Raw genomic sequence first — 23,577 nt, 5'->3', positions numbered from 1 at the left:
AATCATATCTTTCCTTGTGGTTCTATTGTACTGAGCTCAGATTAATCCCTGTGGACATGCTGTCCCACAGCTGGCCACTCTTATGCTCTTGGCCCAGGCTCCATGGCCTGTCTCCAGCAGTGTTCATATGCACATGAAGTCAGTTCCAAAACTGGGTGTCCCAGGGCTTAAACTTCATAGTGAGAGTGGGCTGGGGCTAGGACTGAGACTATCTTCCTGCAGAATACTTCCACAGTGGCCCTGCTTTGCTTTCCAGGTTTTTACAACTAGGAACACAGTGTATTAGTCTTGTGAGTGAGAAATATGACCTAAGCTCCAAACTGAAAGCAATCAAAGAGAAAACCAAAATAGCATAAAATACATTCTGTCATCTTTGAAAGAGTACCTCCCGTCCAAAGCTCCAGCAATACCATTCTTACAGTTCATTATTTAAATTTAGTTGTTATATGTATCACACATTGAGAATCATTTTTCTGTTCCTCAGAGGGAATCACTTTAATTTCTGATTCATTTGATATTAACCTCCTTATTGGTAATTAATGTTTATTGTTTTTTACAGAGTAAGGCATTATGTATTAACTTCCCACTAAGAAGATGAGGATTTCCTGTCTTTGAGCAGCAAGCACCCTACCACTGCTGCATGCAAGTGCATTTCCCATTCCACCATTTCCCAATATAAGTACATCATAATCAGCAGTTACCTTATTATAATTACATAAACAGTATTCTTAGCTGAGCTGTGTTAGTATTTGGTGGTTACTTTTCTTTCCTTGCACAATATTTTGTTTTCCCTTGAATGAATAACCTTTTTTGTTTAGTTTTCTGTGTTCTCAACCATCACTAATCCCAAACTTTTCCCAACTGTATAAATATCCTGTTAGTAGAGTTGACCCTTGAACAACATGGGATTTAGGGGCACAGGCCTCCCCCCCCACCACCCATGCTGTCAAAAATTCATGTAAAACTTTTGACTTCCCCCAAACTCGACTCCTAATAGTCTACAGTTGACCAGAAGCCTTACTGATAGCAAGCAGTTGATTAACACATATTTCATATATGTATTATATACTGTATTCTTACAATAAAGTAAGCTAGAAATGAAAATGTTATTAAGAAAAGCATAAAAAGAGAAATACATTTATAGTACCATATTGTATTTATCAGAAAAAAATCTGCATGTAAGTGAACCCACACAGTTGAAACCTGTGTTGTTCAAGGGTCAACTGTATATGCCAAAACACTGGTAATTGATCAGTTTTTTGTCTTCAGTAAATCTTTCTAGTCTCCTGATCTGCTGCAGCCTTCACTGGTTGTTCTCTAGATTTGCTGCTTAGCTGTTTCTTAGGATCTTCTCTCAGTGTCATCTTATAAATTCCCTTTGCTTCCCCTACCCGTTGGATCCCCTATGGATCTCATGTCTTCCTTTTTTGGATTGATAACGTCTTTGGTAGAACATGTCTTCAGGTAACTTCCTGAGAAAAGTTGCATAGGAGATAACATTTTTGAGACCTTCAATGTTTGTCTTTAATTTTTCCTAATTGTTAAATTGACTGAGTGTAGTATACTAGGTTAGAAACAATTTTTCCTCAGAATTTTGAAGGAATTTCTCCAGTGTCCTAAGTGTTATGGTGTTGATATTAAGAAGTTTTAAATAAAACCTGTTTCTTTGGTGTATATATTTCCCTCTGAAAGTCAAGACCTTCTCTTTGCCTGCAGTGTTGCAAGATTTTATTATGGTGTGCTTTGGTATGGGTCTTTCTTTATACGTTTGTGGACCCTTTCAATCTCTCTTTCTCTTTTTTGTCTTACTTTTTGGGTGCGTTCCCCCAGTTTTATCTTGAAACCACATTTTAATTTTACCAGCTTATTTTTAGTTCCTAAGATTTTCTTTTCATTTTCTGAATATTCCTTATTAATAGCATCTTGTGCTTGTTTCCTGTATTCATTGTTTTCCCTTCTTCCCCTGAGCTTATTAACCATAGAAATTTTCTGCTCTAGTTACTCTTTCTCCAGGTTGCTTTACTTTTTGGATCCTTATATTAGATACTGTCCTCAAATCTTTTGTGATTTTTGGCAGTTTTCTTATACTGGATAGTGGGATATTAAAAAGCAGAATAGATTGAACTCACATCTGCTCTACCTCCAGATCCATTTGCTAATTTGCAGGAAATACCAAGGACAGAAGAAAACATTGAATTGCACCATGAGTAGCATTTGGCAAAATGCAGTCTATAAAACACTCTATAGCCTCAAATGCCTGATTTCCTCAAGTAAGGAAAACGGTAGGTTAAGAGAGACTTTAAAAGCATATTAGGGGCGCCTGGGTGGCTCAGTGGGTTAAAGCCTCTGCCTTCGGCTCAGGTCATGATCCTGGTGTCCTGGGATCGAGCCCCACATCGGGCTCTCTGCTCCGCGGGGAACCTGCTTCCTCCTCTCTCTCTCTGCCTGCCTCTCTCTGCCTACTTGTGATCTCTGTCTATCAAATGAATAAATAAAATCTTAAAAAAAAAGCATATTAAATTTAAAAGTAGGGCAAACTGAACTTTGCATTTAAAAATGGTTAAAACAGTAAATTTTATGCTGTGTCTGTTTCACCACAAACAACAACAACAGGGGCAAGACTAAATTATAGTATCTATAGGACATGTGGAGGGCTTTTGGGGCATGTGGCAAAATTCCATTTTTTTACCTAAATGGTGTTTTTAAGAGTGTTAACCTTAAAATAAATCACTAAGCCATGTATTTGTTTTATGTGGGATTTTTTGTATCTGTGTTTTATTTTAAAATAAGGTGTTTAAAAATTTTTTTTTAAATAAATAGTTTTATGTACATTGGTGGGCACTGTTGGCTCTGGTCTTCACTGTGGGGTGATGTGGACATTTTCACTGGCAGAATCCCCAAGTCAGTTTTTTTTTTTTTTTTTTTTTTTAAAGATTTTATTTATTTATTTATTTGACAGAGAGAGAGAGAGAGAGCACAAGTAGACAGAGAGGCAGGCAGAGAGAGGGGGAAGCAGGCTCACTGCCGAGCAGAGAACCCGATGCGGGGCTCGATCCCAGGACCCTGAGATCATGACCTGAGCCGAAGGCAGAGGCTTAACCCACTGAGCCACCCAGGTGCCCCCCAAGTCAGTTTTTTTTAACTCACGTGTTCTCAAATGATTTGGTCTAGGGACCCCTTTACATGCTAAAGAGATTAAGGACCCCAAAGTACTAGTTTATGTGGCTTACATCTATTAGTATTTACCATGATAGAAATTAAAACTTAATTTTAAAAATATTTATCCATCAAAAATAACAGTAAACACATTTCATGTTAATAGAAATATTTTTATGAATGTTATTTTCAAAACCAAAAAAATTGGAAGTGACACTATTTTATATTTTTGTAAATCTTTTCAATACCTAGCTTAATAGAAGACATCTGGACCCACATTAATTTCTGCTTTTAATATCTTGCAATATCACACATAGCATAGCCTTTGAAAACTTGACAGTTTTGAGAGAATAAGAGTGAAAATGGCAAATAACATTGAAAATGTTACCTTGCTTACTCTCTTAGAGGATCTAGAGATTCTCAGGGGTTCTTGGACCCTACCTTGAGAACCAGTAAATCTGCTGGTTTTCTCTTGATTCTCCAAGAGTTTACTTGTCTGGCCTACTGGCTGTCAGCATTCTGGAACTGAAAGAGGGGAAGAAAGCTGTAAACTTTCACTTGATTCCTCATTAATTGGTATCCTATCATTATGGGTGCCTGATTGTCTCTCAGACCAGTCCAGAAAGCTTGTGTTTTGCCATCTAGTCTTGTGTGCAAAGGATAGGATCAGAGAGTCCAGTTGCTTCTAAAACATATTTTCAACCAGTCTTGCTCTTTTAAACTTGCCATCATAATATTGACTTCCAAAAGTACCATATAGAATCTTTTTTGGGCATCTGCCATGGAAATTGGGTTGTTCAGTTTTTCTCATTCTGGCCAGAATTTAGTTTTGAATCTGCTGTAAGTTAGGGTCCAGATTCCATCTATTTTCTACTGTCACAGTGTTCTTGCATTGATTGGTCTTGTCTCCCTTCTCTTTGTCTTATTTAACTTAAATCCAAAGATTTATGCCGGAACAGACAAACATACTTTTGAAGGTTATGTTTTTGTTACTTTAGGACATAGTGGAACTAAAAATGTGTGTTTAAGGTACCATCTGGAATTGGAAATCCCAGCAGTTCCACTTAAATGGATGTTTCTCTATAACTTATTCACATTTTGTGATAGTACATTATTTTCATGAGGTGAATGGACATTCATGGGGAGAATTTACCTCCTTCATCAGACAGTCTGCTCTCCTACATTGGGGAGGATTCTGGTGCTTGCTATCTAGCATCCTGGAGAATCTGAGCATGTATAATATGTTAGGGTTACTTACAGATAATGTAGTTACTTACAGATAATGTAAGTCTGCCTCTACTGAAGCATTAAGTACTACTTAAGCAAATTAAGATAAAGTTCCTGAATTCTCTTCAAGATATCTCATTGGCGGAGAACAGATTTCTTACTAGTCTGCTGTTCTCATTAGGTGCTCTGAAGAATCACATGCAAATACCACTGTCTTTTCTGAAGGAAATGATTTATTTACTAACTTCACAGATTCTTTGAGAATGCAACAAAGAAGAACAGCTCTTAGAATCTACTGAGCAGGGAGAGAACTAGGATTTCTGATTTTCCTGAGACTGTGGTTCTTAAGAATAGCTTCTGTGCCAGGATAAATCAGGAGACTTTTCTCTGTCTCAGATTGCTAGACACACACCTCCACCCCTACCCCAGCCCAGAGTCCAATTCAGTGGGTGTGCTGGAGGGTTCAAGAGTTTGCATTTCCACTAAGTTTCTGATGGTCACACTTGGAGAACTACTGCTCTGTGAAAAACTTCCCAAAAGATAGAATTTAGTGAAAGCATGTTAATTTAAATATTTAAACTCCAGTTATAAAATTGGAGTTGTTTTTTGTGAAGTAGGCACAGTAAATTTTTAGATAAAAATTTAATATCAAGAACAGATCAGTATGGGAGCATCTGGGTGGCTCAGACTTCAAGTGTCTGCCTTCGGCTCAGGTCATGATTCCGGGGTCCTGGTATCAAGCCCTGCCATCAGGCTCCCTGCTCAGTGGGAAGCCTGCTTCTCCTCTCCCTTTGCTCTCCCAGCTTGTGTTCTCTTTTTCACTGTCTCTCCCTCTGTCAAATAAATAAATAAAATCTTTAAAAAAAAAAATCAGTATGAATAAAGACAGTATCTCATGCTGTAGGTGAAATCTGACATTTTGCATGCTCTGAACAGCACAGGTATCTATAATGGATTTTTCTGGTTTTGTATGCTTGACAGTCTCTACTTATGAGAATCAATAAGCAAACATTTGAGACCACACCATAAAGGAATGTAAATGAGTACACATAAATTCCATTGCACGTTAGCAGCACAGTGGCATTAAATAATACCCTGCCCAATTCTTTATTTTATAAACACCAAAAGAATAATCGTCAACATTTTTTTCCTATTAAATTCTTAAGTGTACTTTTGCTTTTGCATAATTAACAATTTGTGAAAAAATATGTATAGTCCAAATTCATAGTTAAACTCTCTTATGGTTGATGGACTTAAAATATTATGCGAACTTAAAATGTAAGGTTGAGAGACTAAAATTGAGAGTGAACCCATGAAGGTCCTATAAATACTTTTAAATTTACTAAGAAAATAAGACTGTTTTTCAAAAGGGAGTATCAAAATTGTAATAGTGTTGCATTTTCAGAGGCCTGGTTTAGTTCCCCGTTTACATGTTCACCTTGCCTGTGATGTTACAACTCAAAGTTCTTGACTCCAAGCATACTGTGATGCTTTTTTGATAACAAAAGTCTATAAGTGACCTCTTAAAACCTTGTTCTGTATGGCTTGTATGGCCGGCCTCCATTGGCCAAGCTGGGTTTTCTCAAGCCCCATTTGAGTGTACTGAATTATGTGTGGCTTTAGCTAGCTGGACTAGGAGAGCAGCATGCAGAGCCCACAAGGGCGGAGTCCTGACACCTCATGGCAACCATTTTCCAACTTCTTCCCTCTTGTGGCTCTAAAGTTTAGCTCTCTTCTGTTTCTTTTATTTTTCACAAGGCTCTGTGGCCAAATTCTCTGTTTTTACTCAGGCTTTTATTTTAAACCCCCTTTTGTAATTATCCTTTACAAGATTGATTTAACATCTTTCTAATGAAAGCTAAAATCTTTATGATTTAGGAAAGGATAATGGGTGTTCTCTGGGTAGAGTAAGAATTTCATGGGTAGGGAGGTTTTACTGCAGCTACAGAACACATTCCTCCTGACACATTTTTTTCTTATTTTATACATCGAAGGGAGGAATGTGCAGTCAGCCAAATAGTCAACAACTTATATTAATTTCAATCAAGGAGGGGAGTTTGTTCTGAATTATAGTTAATTTGTGTGACTCCTTTGAGTGTTTTTATTCCCCTTTCCCCATAAATTGTTTTTATATACAATCTGTGTGGAGTTCCGTTGTCATAATTTTAGTTACATACTTACTTTAATGAGCTACTTTGCCATAGTCAGAAACTGAAGTATTAGGCCACATAAAATTTTTTCTGAAGATCTCAAAATCTTTGGCCCTAGTTATACCTCCTTGTACAAATAATTGTTATCCTACTTTTGGTTGAGCTGAAGAGATTGAGAAATTACCTGAAGTCCTTCTAAAGCTCAGAGATCAGTCAGTAGCTGTGCTTCTTATCACCTAGGACAATGCTTAGCCTTCACATTTCTGTAACAAGCCATTCCCTAGGCTTCAGGCCTTAGAGCTCTCTTTCTTTCTTTTTAAGATTTTATTTTTATTTATTTGATGCAGAGAGAGACAGAGAGACAGAGAGAGAGAGAGGGAGCGCACGCACAAGCAGGGGGAGGGGAGAGAGAGAAGCAGACTCCCCGCTGAGCAGAGAGCCCAGTGCGGAGCTCTGTCCCAGGATGCTGGGATCATGCCCCGTGACCAAGGCAGATGTTTGACTGAGCCACCAAGGCTCCCCTGGAGCTCTATTTCTAAGTACTTTCTTTCTCAGAAGAGCTTATTACACTTTGAATTGTCACCTTTATGACATGTGGTGATTTGCACTTTTGGCAGAGCACTAACTTGAGTCATTGAATGTCTCAGGCTGATGTGATAGCTTCTTAAGTGATAGTGATAACAGCAGTCTGCCTGGTGCCAACACAGCACCACAACTTCTTTATTCTTTACTTGTCATGTAGATAGGAACTTTCCTGCATTGATATAAATATTCTTTCCTAGGAAATGTCAGTTAATGGTGCTTATAATGGATTGAAGAAGTCTAAGAGGACGAGCATTCCTAGCCTGAGAATCAGAAGCTTTATTGTAAGAAAAATTGTCCTATGTGCTCTCACTTCTTCAGGCATTTTGCCCAGGTTGTTAATGGTCTTATGGGGACTGAAGAAAAAGAAGACTTTTAAAAGACAGACTTCTTGAAAAACATCCTGTGGCAATTTCTTTGGGATACCACTAGATTGAAAAATTTCTTCATTGCAGGATTATAATGTTTAATATATTGATGTGTGTATTTAATTTATTTTTGTATTTTTTGTTACTGTGGCATAATTGATATGTGTCATACTGGTTTCTGGTGTACAACTTAATGATTCTTTGTATATTGCAAAATGCTCACAGTAAGATCTAGTTAACATCCATCACCACACACAAAATTTTTTTCTTGTGATGAGAGCTTTTAAGACCTGCTTCTCTCAGCAACTTTCATTTTTTTTATTATGTTCAGTTAGCCACTATATAGTACATCATCAGTTTTTGATGTAGTGTTCAACAATTAATTAGTTGTATATAATAACACCCAGTGCTCATCACCACATGTGTTCTCCTTAACACCCATCATGTGGTTGTCCCATCCTCCCACCCCCACTCCCTTCTGTAACCCTCAGTTTGTTTCCTGGCATCAGTAGTCTCTCTCATGGTTTGTCTCCCTCAGATTTCTTCACATTCAGTTTTCCCTCCCTTCCTCTGTGGTCCTCCATGCTGTTCCTTATGTTCCACACAAGTGAAACCATATGATAATCGTCTTTCTCTGCTTGACTTATTTGACTTAGCGTAATCCCCTCCATTTCCATCCATGTTGATACAAATGGTGGGTAGTCATCGTTTCTGATGACTGAGTAGTATTCCCTTGTATATATGGACCACATCTTTATCCATTCATCTGTTGAAGGGCATCTCGGTTCCTTCTATAGTTTGGCTCTTGTGGACATTGCTGCTATGAACATTAGGATGCAGGTGTCCCTTCTTTTCACTGCATCTGTATCTTAGGGTAAATACCCAGTAGTGTAATTGCTGGGTCATAGGGTAGCTCTGTTTTTAACATCTTGAGGAACCTCCATACTGTTTTCCAGAGTGGCTGTACCAGCTTGCATTCCCACCAATAGTCTAAGAGAGTTTCTTAGCAACTTTCAAATATGTATCACCATGCTGTATACTACATTCCAGGACTTATTTATTTTATTACTGGAAGTGTGTACCTTTTGACCACCTTCACTATTTTGCTCACTCCCAGCCCCTGCTACTAATTTTGGTTTTTATTTTTTGAATTCCATAAAATCATACAGTATTTGCCTTTCTCAGTCTGCTTATTTTGCTTAGCATAATGCCCTAAAGATCTGTCTGTATTGTTACAGATGGCAAAATTTCCTTTTTTATGACTGAATAATATTCCATTACCATATATACCACATTTTCTTTACCCATTCATTCATTAGTGCACACGTAGGTTGCTTCCATGTCTTGACTATTATAATGCTGCAAGAAACGTAGGGTTGCATATATCTTTTTGAGTTAGTGTTCATTTCCTTTGGTTAAGTACCCAGAAGTGGACTTGCTGGATCATATGATAGTTCTGTTTTTATTTTTTTGAGGAACCTCCATACTATTTTCCATAGCATCTGCATCAATTTACATTCCCACCAGCTGCACAAGTGTTCCCTTTTCTCCACATCTTCACCAGCACTTGTTATTTCTACTCTTTTTTTTTTTAATTTTTTATTTATTTGACAGAGATTACAAGTAGGCGGAGAGGCAGGCAGAGAGAGAGAGGGGGAAGCAGGCTCTCTGCTGAGCAGAGAGCCTGATGTGGGGCTCGATCCCAGGACCCTGAGACCATGACCTGAGCTGAAGGCAGAGGCTTAACCCACTGAGCCACCCAGGTGCCCCTCTACTCTTTTTGATGATAGTCATTCTGACTGGTATGAGGTAATATTTCATTGTCATTTTCATTTGCATTTCCTTAATGATTAATAATGTTGAGCATCTTTTCATGTATTTTTGGCCATGTGTGTCTTCTTTGGAAAAATGTCTATTCAGATCCTCTGCCTATTTCTTAAGATTTTTTTTTTTTCTGCTGAGTTGTAGGAGTTCCTTCCTTATATGTTTTAGATGTTAATCCTTTATCAGATACAACATTTGCAAGTATTTAATACCATTCAGTGGATTTGCTTTTTGTTTTATTGATGGTTTCCTTTCCTATGCAGAAATTTTGTAATTTGATGTAGTCCCATTTGTTTATTTCTGCTTTTGTTGCCTTTGTTTTTGGTGTTAGATCCAAAAAATCATCACTAAGATTGATGTCAAGAAGCTTTCTGCCAGTGTTTTCTTCTAAGAGTCTTATGGTTTTTACATCTTATATGTAAGTCTTATTCCATCTTGAATTACTTATTTTTTTTAATGTGTGATATAAGATAGTGGTCCAGTTTCATTCTTTTGCATGTGCCAGTCCAGTTTTCCCAGCACTGCTTATTGAAGAGACTGTTCTTTCCTCATTGTATATTCTTGTCACCTTTGCCATAAATTAATTGACCTTATATGTGTGGATTTATTTCTGGGGTCTGAATTCTGTTTCATTGATCTCTGTGTCTGTTTCTATGCCAATACTATACTGTTTTGATTACTGTAGCTTTGTTACAGGGTTAATTAAGACCATGATGTATCCTGTTTTGTTCTTCTTTTTCAAGACTGCTTTGGCTATTCATGGTCTTTGTGATTCCATAGAAACTTTAGGATTATTTGTTTTATTTCTGTGAAAAATTCCATTGGAATTTGGCTGGAGATTGTGCTGATTCTGTAGATTGCTTTGGTTAGTATAGACATTTTAACAATATTAATACTTGAAATCCCTGAGCATGGAATGCATTTCCATTCATTTGTGTGTTTTTCATGAAAGTTTCTTTCATCAGTGTTTTCATCAATAGTTTTCAGTGTATAGTTCTTTCACTTGGTTAAATTTATTCCTGGGTATTTTATTCTGTTTGATGCAGTCATGAATGGGACTGTTTTCTTAATTTCTCTAATATAGTTTATTAGTGCAAAGAGATACAGCTGATCGCATATATTGATTTTGTATGTTGAAACCTTACTAACTTCATTTACTCTAATAGTTTATGGAGTCTTTAGGGTTTTGTTATATATAGCAGTCATCTGTATATTGTGATAGTTTTACTTCTTTTGTGTCTTGGATGCCTTTTTTTCCTCTTGCCTAATTTCTTGCTAGGTCTTCCAGTATTATGTTGAATAAAAGTGGTGAGAGTTGGCATCCTTGTCTTCTTCTAATCTTAGAGGAAAAGCTTTCAGCTTTTCATCATTGAGTACGGTATTAGCTATGGGCTTGTCATGTATAGCCTTTATTATGTTGAGGTACATTCCTTCTACACCCACTTTTTGGAGAATTTTTAAAATCATAAATCAATAATGAATTTTATCGTATGTTTTTTCTGCATCTGTTGAGATAATCATAGGATTTTTGTTCTTCATTTTGTTAATGTGGTATAGCACATTGATTTGTGGATGTTAAACCACCCTTACATCCCTGGGATAAATCCCACTTGATCATATTGTGTAATCCTTTTAATGTATTGTTGAATTTGGTTTGCTAAATTTTGTTGAGCATTTTTATATCTATGTTCATTAGGAATACAGGCCTATAATTTTCTTTTCTTGTGATGTCCTTGTCTGGTTTTGGTACTGGGTCATGCAGGCCTTGTAAAATGACTTTGGAGACATACTCTCCCCTTCTATTTTTTGGAAGAGTTTAAAAGGATTGGTATTAATTTTTCTTCAAATGTTTGGTAATATTCACCAGTGAAGCCAGCTGGTCCTGCACTCTTGTTTGTTGGGAAGTTTTTGATTACTGACTCAATCTCCTTATTAGTATTTGTTGTGTTTAGACTTTCTATTTCTTCTTGATTCATTCTTGGTATGTTTTAGTTTTCTAAGAATACACCTATTCTAGGTTGTCCAATTTGTTAGGATATAATTATTCATAGTAGTTTCTTATGATCCGTTGTATTTTTGTCGTATTAGCACTAATGTCTCCTCTTTCATTTCTTATTTTATTCATTTGAGTCCTCTTGCTTTCTTGGTAAATCTATTTTGTTTATCTTTTCAAAAAAACAAGCTCTTCTTCTTTTCACTGATGTTTTCTCTTGCTCCCCCCCCCTTTTTTTCTCTCTCCTGCTAACTTTGGGCTACATTTGTTCGTCTTTTTCTATTTCCTTGATGTATAAGTTACATTGCTTGAGATAGTTCTTGTTTCTTAATGTAATCATATGAATTTCTCTCTTAGAACCGCTTTTGCTGCATTCCATAAGTCTTGATATATTTCCATTTTCATTCGTCACATTATTTTTTGATTTCCCTTTTAAGATTTCCTTTTTGACCTATTGATTGTTTGGTATCCTGTTGTTTAATCTCCACGTACTTGTGAATTTTCCCATTTCCTTTTCGTAATTGGTTTCTAGTTTCTTACCATTGTGGTCAGAAATGATGCTTGATATTATTTTAATCTTCTTAAGTTTATTAAGACTTGCTTTGTGGCCTAAACTGTGATCCACTCTGGAAAATGTTCCCTGGGTGCTTGAGGAGAATGTGTTATGTTACTTTTGGATAGAATGTTCTGTATATATGTTAAGTCCATCTGGTCTAATGTATTGTTTAAGGCCACTGTTTCCTCATTAATTTTCCATCTGGATGGTCTGTCCATTGATGAAAGTGGGGTATTAGAGTCCTTTGCTATTATATTGTTATATATTTCTCCTTTTTGATCAAATATGTGTTTTCTATTTGCTTTTATGTTCGCATTAATATTTACTTTATATCTTTAGGTGCTCTATGTTGGATGCATAAATATTTGCAAATATTGTATCCCCTTGTTGGCTTGACCCCCCCCCTTTTAAAAAAGATTTTATTTATTTATTTGTCAGAGAGAGAGAAAGCGAGAGAGAGAGAGAGAGTGAGAGTGCATGAGCAGGCAGAGTGGTAGGCAGAGTGGCGGGCAGAGGTGGAGAGAGAAGAAGGCTCCTTGCAGAGCAAGGAACTGGATGTGGGAGTAGATCCTAGAACCCTGGGATCATGACCTGAGCTAAAGGCAGTGGCTTAACTGACTGAGCCACCCAGGTGTCCCTGACCCCTTTATTATTTATAATGACCTTCTTTATCTCTTTACTATCTTAACGGATATCAGAGAAAACAGACTTTATCTACCCCACCTTTACTTTGGTTTCCATTTTCATGGAATATCTTTTTCCATCCCTTCACTTTCAGTGTGTGTGTGTTCTTACATCTGAAGTTAGTCTCTTGCAGGAAGCATAAGACAGGTCTTGGTTGAGGCGCCTGATGGCTCAGCGGGTTAAAGCCTCTGCCTTCGGCTCAGGTCGTGATCCCAGTGTCCAGTGTCCTGGGATCAAGCCCTGCATCGGGCTCTCTGCTCAGCGGGGAGCCTGCTTCCTCCTCTCTCTGCCTGCCTCTCTGCCTACTTGTGATCTCTGTCTGAAATAAAAAAATCTTAAAAAAAAAAAAAAAGATAGGTCTTGGTTTTTATCTCTAAGATAGGTCTTGGTTTTTATCTCTTCAGCCACTCTGTGTCTTTTTATTGGATAATTTAGTCTCTTTGCATTTAAAGTATTTATTGATAGGTATGTGCTAATTGTCATTTTGTTAATTTGTTCTCATTGTTTAGGAATGCTTTTTCCCTTCTTTTGCCCCTTTTCTTTGTGACTTGATTATTTTCTATAGCAGTATGTTTCGATTCCTTTAGCTTTCATGTGTCTACTATTGGTTTCTGCTTTGTGGGTACCATAAGGCTTACAGCTTACATAATACAAGTTATGTTGATAAGTCTACTTTAAATTGATAATGACTTAAATTTGCACACATACTTTTTTACTCTACCCACCCATTTTGTTTTTCATGTTAGCTTTTTATTTTGTGTCTCCCTTAACTAATTATTGTCGTTACAGTTATTTTACTCCTTTTGTCTTTTAACCTCCATTCTAGCTTTATAGGTGATTAATCTACTACCTTTACTGTTTACCTCTAACAGTGAAATTCATACTTTCATATGTTTTCCAGCCACTAATTAGTGCCATTTCTTTTCACCTTAAGAAAGTCCCTTTAACCTTTCTTGTAAGGTTGGTTTAATGGTGACAAACTTTAACTTTTGTCTGGAAAACTCTTATCCTCCTTCAGTTCTGAATGGTAACTGGGTAGTATAGTTTTGATCAGACTTTTTTTTTTCCTTTCAACACTTTGAATATATCATTCCAGTTCTCTGGCCTGCCAAGTTTTCACTGAAAAATCTGATAGTCTTATGGGGCTTCCCTTGTATGTAACAAGTTTTTTTTTCTCTTGCTGCTTTTAAGATTTTTTTTTGTCTTTAACTTTTGACAGTTCAGTTATAATATGTTTTGGTGTGGGTCTCTTTGAGTTCATCTTTTTTGGAACTCTATGGTCTTCTTGGATCTGGATGTCTATTTCCCTTTCCAAGTTAGGGAAGTTTTCAGCCCTTAGTTCTTGAAGTAAATTTTCTGACTCCTTTTTTTCCCCCTGAGACGCCTATACTGCAGATGTTGATCAGCTTGATGTTGTTTCATGAGTCCCATAAGCTATCTTCACTCTTCATTTTTCTTTTTGCTGCCATAATTGAACATGTTCCAGTGCTCTAGCCTCAAGTTCACTGATCCTTTTTTCTTCATCTACTCTTTTTCCCCATCATCTTCTCCAATTTTTTTTCTCTAGTCTGCTGTTGAGCCTCTCTATTATATTTTTCAGCTCAGTTACTGTATTCTTCAGCTCTGTGACTTCTCTTTGCTGTACTGACTTATATTTTCTTTCTCTTTATGGAAGTTTACACTTTTTTCATTCATTCTTTTCCTGAGCTTGGTGAGCATCTTTATGAATGTTATTTTGAACTCTTAATAGGTAAGTGACTTAATTCCGTTACATTAAGGTCTTTTTTCTGATGTTTTATCTTGTTCTTTCCTTTAGAATGTATTTCTGTGTTTCTTCATTTTCCTTGACACTCCTGGTTTTTATGCTTTGGATAAAATAGCCACCTCTCCCAGTCTTGAAGGAGTAGCCTTGTGTAGGAGATGAATTTTATTGTCCAACCCAGTCTTAGCTCAAACCTTTGTTATTGTCCAAGCAGCCTACTTCATCCTTAGTGGCTTCTGGTAGTTGAGGCTGTGCCAAGACCTGTCATTATGCTAACTGGAGAAACTCAGTCAGCACCTAGATTCAGGCTGTTTAAAAGCCATATTCTTCGCAACATTTAAAGTATGCAGATATATCTCTTTTGGGGGAAGACTGGGACTAGAGCATATCTGCTGCTTCTGAGCTAAATCCTGGGGTTATAGCCAGTTAAGAGCTGTTTCTTTGTTTGCCACCATTCTGTTGAGCCCATGAACACAAACCCTGTTGGCCAGTAGGGCCAGGTTGTCAAGGGATATGCTCTCTGGAAAGAAGCTGGGAAAGCAGGGGTACCAGATGTAGATACAAGCTCCTTTCTTGAAAATAACTGGTGAACTGAGGTAGGGCAGAGGGAGAGCTTGAAGATGTGCATTGGTGGCCTTTCTGGTCTTTGGAGGGGATTGTAGTCAGCCTCTGGAAGTGTCTTTAATTACAAGCCTCCCCTCAGGGCACAGCTATGAAGACAAGGTAATTGTCCCTTTCACAGAGAGACTGGCAATGCTTTTCAGTGTGCTCTCTTTTGTGTCTTGGCTGGGGAGTCTTAGGGGTTATATATTGGGAATAGCTGGTTAAGAACTGTTTCTCACTAGTCTTATGGGACTCATGAACATAAATCCTCTGGCCCCAGAGCCAGGCTGTCAAGGGATGTCGGCTGGGCAGCATGCACAAACCAGGGCCTCAGACATGTGCACAGGCTCCTCTTGGGGAGATGCCAGCAACCCGGAGTGAGGCTGAGGGAGAGTGTCAAGATAGTGGCTGGCTTTGGAGGTCTCTGGAGAGGATTAAAGTTGGCCCTTAGATGTGTGTTTCATTAGAAGCCTGCCGCTCAGGCTACATCTATAAGGATAAGCAAATAGTCCTCTCTCCCAGGAGGATTGTGTTTCATTCTGCCCCTGCTCCGCTCTTGGGCTGTAGGTGGTTAAGAACTATGTTCTCTTACAGTCACTGTTACAGGGATCTGCCTCCACTAGCCACCATAGCCAGGCAATCAAGAGGTATCTCCTGGGCGGCAGCTGCAAAAACCAGGGTGCCAGACATTTGTACAAGCTTCTTTCTGGAGATACTAGTGACCCGGAGCGAGGCAGAGGGTGAGCGTAGAGATGGTTGGTACTCACCAGCCTTAGTCTTTGGATTATTTCAGTATACCCCTGGATGTTTATTAAATTAGGTGTCTACCACTCAGGCTGATGCTTTAAGATAAGCAAATAGGCTCTTTTCATGAAAAACTGGTCCCTAGGGTGGGTGACCCTGTTGGAGCCTTTTAAGGACTATTTGTCAGATTGTTATAGCCTTGTGGTCTTGTGGCTGTAGGCCCCACTAGCTTGTGAAGCTAGATATTCTTGGGGCTTGTCTCTCGGGTACGGGTCTTAAAAGTTGGGGGTACTAATAAAATCTTAAAAAAAAAAAAGTTGGTGTACTCATGTGGGGTTCAAATCCTTTGATCCTGAGGCTGAAGTCTGGGATTTTGAGTTCCCTCTTGATTGTAGGTTACTGCGCCAGGGGTGGCATTTAGGGCAAGATTGTGTTACAACCTCTTACATGTGTTTGATGTGGGTTGTCTCATTTGCCTAATGTGTAGCAGTCAGTCGGTTAGTTTTGAGGTTTCTTTTAGAAGAAATTGTTATGTATGTTGTTGATTTGGTGTGTCTGTGGGAGGAGGTGTGTTCAGGATCCTGTCATCCATCTTGAACTAGAACCCTATTTAATTTCATAGATGTCAAGAGAGGGCATATGGTTTGGGGTCACAGTATACTTTCCCCATAGGGCATCACAGGAACCAACATTATTTACATGCATATAGGCAGAATTCTAAGATGGCTCCCAGTATTCCCACCTCCTGGTGTACACACACCTTCTCTCAGTTATCCAATCAAACACAAATTTAGGTGTTGCTTTGGAGAGATTTTAATTATATTAAAAAAAAAATCAGGTCATTTTAAGAAAGAGGGGTATTCACTTGGGCTTGACCTAATCATGTGATCCCTTAGAAGGGGCTGGGCCTCTGACAAGATCAAGGCATGAGAAGGATCCATTCTGAGGGAGATTCTCTTTGCTGAGGGATTCTCTTTGCTGAGAGTCTCTTTGCTGGTCTTGAAGATGGAGGGGATGACATGGCAAGGAATGCAGATGGCCCATAGGAGCTGAGAGTGCCCCCTAGCCAACAGATTACATTGAGGCCTCTAGCCTACAACTGCAGGGAGATAAATTTTGTCACAACTCCTTGAACTTGGAAGAGCTCCAGATGAGAATGTAGTCCAATGGATGTGCTGATGTTAGCCTTAGTAAGACTCAGAGTGCAGAACCCAGCCCTTCTGACCTATAGACCTGTGAGCTAATAAATGTTATTTTAAGCTTCTAAGTTTATACTAATTTATGACATAAGCAACAGAAAACTAAAACAATGGAGTATTTTGCGTCACAAAATTGCAGCTATTATTTGTTAAATATTTATTGATGTTAAATCCACATTACACCAGCACAACAATCCAAATAGTAGTATGATAGTACTTTTTTATAAATACAACATAAAAGGTGGCAAATAATGCTACTCAATCCCAAACCCAGCAAATTAGCAAACAGTCACATTCAGAAAAATTTGGCAAGTAAGATAGGATGTTAAGTCATAATTCTACGATATAGCTAGGTCCATGAAAGACTTTGTATGGTATCTTAAATTCCATATTAGCAACGCATACGAGTGTGGTCAAAGAAACTTGCACTACTCTGCAAAGAACATCTGCCACCCAGTGATCAAGCCTATTAGTCATTTAAAACTTGGTTGGTTGGTGTTCTTACAAAGTAGTAGAAAGCTGTACATGTGAAGCAGTAATATGAAATATATGGGGTGGTACACAGATATAAAATTATTTTAAAAAATACTATATATTGAATTAACTGAGCTAAGACAGTTCAACATTTTTATTATAAATAATGAAAGATATATGTGTTTTGCATAAGGAATACAGTGTTTTCTTTTCATAGCAAAGTACCATTAAAACCTCATGTTTTATAATATAATATCTGGCCAAATTAGTTTTTTTCCTCCTTTTTAAAGTTTATTGGTTCCGACTTAAAACCATCAAGTCTGGTCAGAATCCTGTCAGTCTAGCTGTTGCAGGAGCATATGCATTCAAAAATCAGTCTTTGCAGAGATGCCTTTACAAACTACCCGGAACCTAGCACCTTCTTAAGGCAAGGTTGCATGGCAGCATGGAAGTGAACTCATATTTTCCATTCACCATATCATGGTGCCATTGGAAAAAAATTGATTGTGGCACAAACCTCTTTTTGTCTTTCCCAAGTCTCCATTTTCCTCCAGTAGACTAGCTCTTACAGGCAGTTTCCTTACTGATGCCAATCTTGCAGTCTCGGTCCATTTTCCACTTGCTCAACACACCTAACCTCTTCAGCGACTACACAGACTTCAGACACTGAAACTTCCACAGCACATGGGCTCCAATCTCCCAGCTGACCCTAGATCCCCTGACATTTGAATGGCAGTGTTTTTTTACTTATACTTTAGGTAAAAGTATTTATCTAAAGTATTTACCTAAAGGAAAAAAATATTTTTATTTTTTTGAAAACCAAAGAAAATCCTGGCCTTCACCATGTCTCCTGCCTCTTCTACTTTTTTTTAAATGAGTACAAGTGTGCTGGCAGCATTTTCCTTCATTCTTCCTACTCCTTCCAGACCCCTCTTTCCGCTGAATACTATACGCCTTGGTCATTTGGGTGATTTGGATGTCTTTTGTGGAATGGACTGTAATACAGTTCTGCTTTATTTGGAATACTTTGTATTATTTATAATTAAGTTAGCCTTTTAATATGGATTGTAAGTAAGCTTCCTACCAAGGTAGCATGAAAAGAAAATACTACACATAAAGAAAAAGGTGGTTAAGAACTAAGGTATTAACCTTGTTAGAAAGCTCTCGATATTAATAAAATTTAAGGCCAGTAATTCCTTCCTTATGATTTAATATAAAACAATTTTGCAAAAACAAGGCATTTACTTGGATTTGTCATTTCCTCTTCCTTTCATCCCTATATATTGCACTTGGTTCACTGTAGCTGTCTGAACACACTGCCCACTTAGAAACATTTTAGTATTATTTGTGGTACATTTGCCTCCTGTTAAGCATTCCACACTGTCATGCTGTGTAGCACCTACAGCTAGTGTTTAAGGCACTATGGAGAATACAAATTCTGGTTACCTCTGAACAGCTGATTTCCATTAGCATTTTGGCATTTCAGATCGCTTTCATCACAGAGATTCCACAAGTTTTAAGTTGGATGATGAATGAAGATTTTCTGTGCAATGTGTACATTTCTATGAGCATCACCTACTGAAACTCTAAGTTTGGTATATCAAGTAGGAAAAGTATTATTTTGGTGTTTATTTCTTATAGTCAAAGGTATGTTTTGCCCTTTACATAATGTGACAAAGGAATATGTTGGTCAAGGCAATGGTGGCTGTTTCAGTGTTTCAGCGTTAAAAAGAATGTTGGATTACAGGTCCTCACTTTCTACCAAGCCGGTATTCAGCGTCAGGTGAGATGGGCTGGCTTCGGGTTGGAACGCTGCTTTGATGTCTAGTCCCTGGTCTGAAAGTGCTGCATAGCGACTGGCTGAGGGCCGTACTTTTTTTGGCTTGGTGCTCTGTGGCTGCTGATGCCACTGGGCTACAATAGAAAAGGGGAAAAAAAAAAAAAAAGATTAAAAAAAAACCTCAAGATGTCCTGGAAAGCACTTAAATGTTTCAAGTAAATACAGAATGTCTTTTCGTATATACCAGGCACATGTTCTTTAGCATGGTAGAAATCCTAAAATGTAAGCACAGTTTTGCAAATTTTCCTCATATATTGCAGATTTACTTTCTGTCCAGGGTAGTGGGACTGTAACAGCTAGGTAGTAAAGAAGTGTAGTTTCTTTTAAAGTTAATACTTACTGCAGCACAGGAAGTCATTCAAAAACAGTCGCTCAGCTTCCTAATTCTCACCTCTCCCCCTCTTTAAAAAACATCTTCAAAGCACAAAATGCACAAATGTCATAATAATTACAGTAGTTAGGTACTCAGGATGGATGGTTCAGCACTAGTCAGTTGGAAAGAAGTGGGCAGAAGGGAAGGTTGAGGTCACTCAATACTTGAAGAACCTCACAAAATTATTTCCTATTCAACAAGAGGTAAAATTTGCTATCAGTTCTTAATTTTTTTCTAGTGGTTTTCTTTATGTCAATAGATCACATAATGCTACTGTACTAGTCTGTGAATTCAGAAATAAGTTTCTTTAAAATGCATGTACACAAATATACATACACAAACACTCACAAAACTACTGCTGAGCTGCTTAAGGTATATTAAAGAGAAAAGTGCTAAGCCACAGAAAGGATGCATTCCGGGATCAATGGTACACACATTTAGAGTGCAGTAAGACGCTGTGGTAGGATATAACAAGAAATGTTAAAAGGCAGTCATTTGCAGAACACAGTAACAAGAAAATGTGAAAAACGTGGTTATGCCTTCGCCTACTGTTAACTCCTACGAATGCTTGCGTAAGGAAGCCACAACTGACTAGCCAACGTAAGAGAAATCAACATGCATATTTTGCTAATAATGCAAAGTTCCTGAATGATACTTGGGTATTTGTTCTCCTGGTGTAGTTCACTATTAATGTTGAGAAACTATAAATAGAAAGAGAAAGAGCAATATGAAATTTTGGGCAAATAAAACTCCGCAGTTGTTTATAAGCTTATATAAAAGTAGTATGATTGGCTGTCCAGATGTCTGCTTTTTCATGATTTAATGAGTAACTGCAGTGAGAGGAGATGAAGTGGCACTCACTGTAAACATCCAGCCTGGCGGTACAGGACACAATCCCGGCTTCATTCTTGGCTGATACCGTGTACCACCCAGCGTCTTCTTTTGTAGCTCCCTGAATGAGCAGGCAGATGTAGCCATGATTATCCTGGTGCATGCTGGAGAAATGGATAAAGTCATTAGGGTTCTAAATTTTTAAAAAGTGGCTTTGGACATGAAGCATCATTTTTAATTAGATCATTAGAAACAGAATTGGGCACGTAGCAGATAATAGGGTCATCCTTATTCTGGAAAGGCTGCTAGCCCATTAAAGTTAATGGGAGAGAAGAGCAGACATCAAGAGGTTGAATAAATGTGCGCACTTAATTTCTAGTGGAGGATCAGCCTTTACAAAACCCACTGAATAGTTTCTGTATCACCACGGACACAAATGAATTCATTTTTTCTTCTAGGTGTAAACACTCAAAGAAATCCCCCTGAGATTTAAGTTAGAATGTTTATCACATACAATGAGAGCTTCCTTCCAGAAGCTTAATTATACATGAGGGTAAAGAGTGATTTTTGTCTTTGATACCATCAATAGCGTGACTCTCACAGAGATTTATGTGCTACATAAAGTGCATCTCTTTATGTTTCCTCAGGACCTATTGAACAGATGTGGATTAAGTCATTGTGTATTCTCACCTCACTCGGTCAGTGCTGTGAGTGAGTGATTCATTTTCTTTCTTCCAAAATATCTGAGGCGGTGGCACTCCTAAGACACGGCATTCCAGTCGCACTGGGTATCCATCAGCAACTCCTGTGTTTTGCAGCTTCTCGATAAACACAGGGGGTTTGTGTGCTTCTTTAGCTAAGGAAACGGGAGATGAATTATCGATCAGTGGTACACAAATGTAGCCCTATAAAGAATTCAGAAGCTTTCAGAAACATTGTTTAAATGTATCTTTTATTTTATGATACCATTTTTCACTTCAGGCGGTAAGATGCTAGTCCTTTCTCCAAATTCCTTTCACCAAGAAAGGTTCCTGTGCTTCATTCCACTCATTTATTTCATCAATTAATTCAAGTCTGACAGGCCCACACAGTCCACTGGCCATCTGCTCCACAGAATGCCTGACAGGCTTCGTGACACTCCTAAGTCATTGCTAGCATCTGGGATGGCTTCATTCCTAATGATGTCACCGAGCACTCAAAACCTTTACCAACCACTGCCATCTAGTGACTCTGAGGAGAACAAGTATTTCTAAGAATTTGATCCACTCGGATTCCCTCCTTGTGATCAGAAATGTTTGCTATGGAGATCCTGAAGATTTGTAAGTCTTGGCTTACGTGAGACATACTATAGGGTTAAAGGAGGAAAAGAGTGGGGAGACATCTTTATCTAAATTTGACAGCTTTCAATTGTTACTTATAAACTAGGAATGTACATCCTATAAATTACGAATTCCAATTTGTATTCTTTGAAGGAAGCTATAAAAAGATGACTTTTTATTACCCTGAAGGAAGGAAGCCATAAAAGACAACTTTATTACTCAGTCTGAAAAAAAATCAGAACTTTTTGTTAATAACCCTCTGAATGTTACTATCTGATGGGAAACTGTTTCCATACATCTGTGGTGGAAACAATTTCAGAGAAAGAATAAAGTTTAATTACTTTCTCCTGAGCTATCAATAATGCATTTGAGGATGTCTTTATCCATCACCTCTCCTTTGGAGTGTCAAATATATCAAAGCAAAACAACCAGGGGAGAAACAGGTGAAGAGGATAAAAACTACACCTGAAAATTTCAGATACCTAAGACTCTCTATGAGTTTGCATGAGGTAGAGGATTACACTTTTATTGTATTTCACATGGTTTCCTGACCCAGCCTATTTTGGAGGAAGTGGGAACAGACCTCAATATTCTTTCTGGGTCCCAGTTTTGAGGAGAGCATAAAGGGTATAAAGTGAACCTTAATGTCAAAGCAATCTCCAGTTGAATCACACTCACCATTTTGGAGCACTGCTGTGCTGGTGATGATGCAGAGCTTCCTACAATTTAAACCTTACAAAATGACACAGTCCTTACAAACATTCTGTGACACCTTATGGCCCCTATCTTACATATGGGGGAACCGAGCTGCAGAGATGTTCTCTATTTTCCAAAAGACATAGCTAATACAGGAGAGCTGGGCTTGGAACTGAGAGTTGATGCCAAAGACGTGAGGCTTCTAATTACTGTGCGCTCTGCCCCCTTTCCAGTGTAAGTGCTGACTGAGCACAGACCAAGATGCCTGTGTCTCTCAGACCTTCATGTCTCAGTCCTGAAGGGGAGATAGGATAGAAGGGAACAGTCGACAGCAGAATGCTGAACAGTTTTAGCTGGAAGAGGGATGTTTAGTGGGTTGGATGAAATTGATCCTAGTTGTGTAGGAATATCGAATACCTGATGTAAAATTTGAAAGCATGGTTAACACAACACAACAGCCTGGGTGTTTGAGAGTTATGTGTAAAAATGTCCTGGTACTTTTATTAGAATCGTTATCTAGGATTTTAGCCAGGACCTCCTGAGCTTTATTCTCATGGCTACTCTATTTCCTGATAGAGCAGTGGCTCACTGTGGGGAGGAGTACTGGGAGTCAACAGACTATGTGAATCTGGCCTCTGGCCCTCACTTTACAGAATAGGGCCCAGGGAAAGTCACTTACTCTAGCTTCCACACCTGTAAAATGAGGGAAATTTCTTCCAATTATCTTGGAGGGCTTTTGTGAGGACCAGCTGAGATAATATAAATGAAGTACTCTGCAAACAGAGGTATAAGTAATAAACATTCTTTTTGAGAACAGTTAACAGACTCTTACTTATGCTCAGCTTCTAAGGGTGTTATAAACCTTCCTTATCTAAGGGTAAGATTTTATACATTACATATAATTTTACAAAATTTACCTAAAATTATAATTCATTAAAAAGCAAATCTGAATTTGACTATGACACTTGGGGTAGATGATAACATTTCAAATTTCTAAATTTTGACACCACTGCACATTACTTTTAAAAGTAGGCAGAACTTTATGCATGAGCAAATCATTAATTTTTTTAAGATTTATTTATTTATTGACAGAGATCACAAGTAGGCAGAGAGGCAGGCAGAGAGAGCGAGGAGGAAGCAGGCTCCACTGAGTAGGGAGCGTGATGCTGGGCTCAATCCCAGGACCCTGGAATCAT

The 23,577-nt window shown here is 38.1% G+C and overlaps 2 protein-coding genes across 6 annotated transcripts in view; one reads left to right on the top strand and one right to left on the bottom strand.

Moving 5' to 3' along the window:
- CBR4 (carbonyl reductase 4) overlaps positions 1–21,097 on the top strand; it is a 68,109-nt gene extending 47,012 nt beyond the window's left edge. The window contains exon 5 of one of the 3 annotated variants that reach the window (XM_032855460.1): positions 21,014–21,097. In XM_032855460.1, the coding sequence (XP_032711351.1) occupies positions 21,014–21,081 (68 nt within the window). In that variant the 3' untranslated portion in view covers positions 21,082–21,097. Of the gene's footprint in view, positions 1–559; positions 910–15,499; positions 15,680–21,013 lie in introns of those variants that run through there. The other 2 variants (XM_032855461.1, XM_032855462.1) reach the window with 2 other exon arrangements.
- The window catches only part of PALLD (palladin, cytoskeletal associated protein), a 409,629-nt gene continuing 404,704 nt past the window's right edge, over positions 18,653–23,577 (bottom strand). For 2 of the 3 annotated variants that reach the window (XM_032855455.1, XM_032855457.1), the window contains 3 exons: positions 21,057–21,222; positions 20,397–20,530; positions 18,653–19,236 (listed from right to left, as the gene is read on the bottom strand). In XM_032855455.1, the coding sequence (XP_032711346.1) occupies positions 19,064–19,236; positions 20,397–20,530; positions 21,057–21,222 (473 nt within the window). In that variant the 3' untranslated portion in view covers positions 18,653–19,063. Of the gene's footprint in view, positions 19,237–20,190; positions 20,237–20,396; positions 20,531–21,056; positions 21,223–23,577 lie in introns of all 3 variants that reach the window. The other variant, XM_032855458.1, reaches the window with a different exon arrangement.

The sequence above is a fragment of the Lontra canadensis genome, unplaced genomic scaffold (assembly GCF_010015895.1).
Source record: "Lontra canadensis isolate GAN:19392208 unplaced genomic scaffold, GSC_riverotter_1.0 scaffold10, whole genome shotgun sequence".
Taxonomy (NCBI): Eukaryota; Metazoa; Chordata; class Mammalia; order Carnivora; family Mustelidae; genus Lontra; species Lontra canadensis.
The sequence above is the reverse complement of the archived record's forward strand: the minus strand, read 5'-3'. Positions and strand labels throughout refer to the sequence as shown.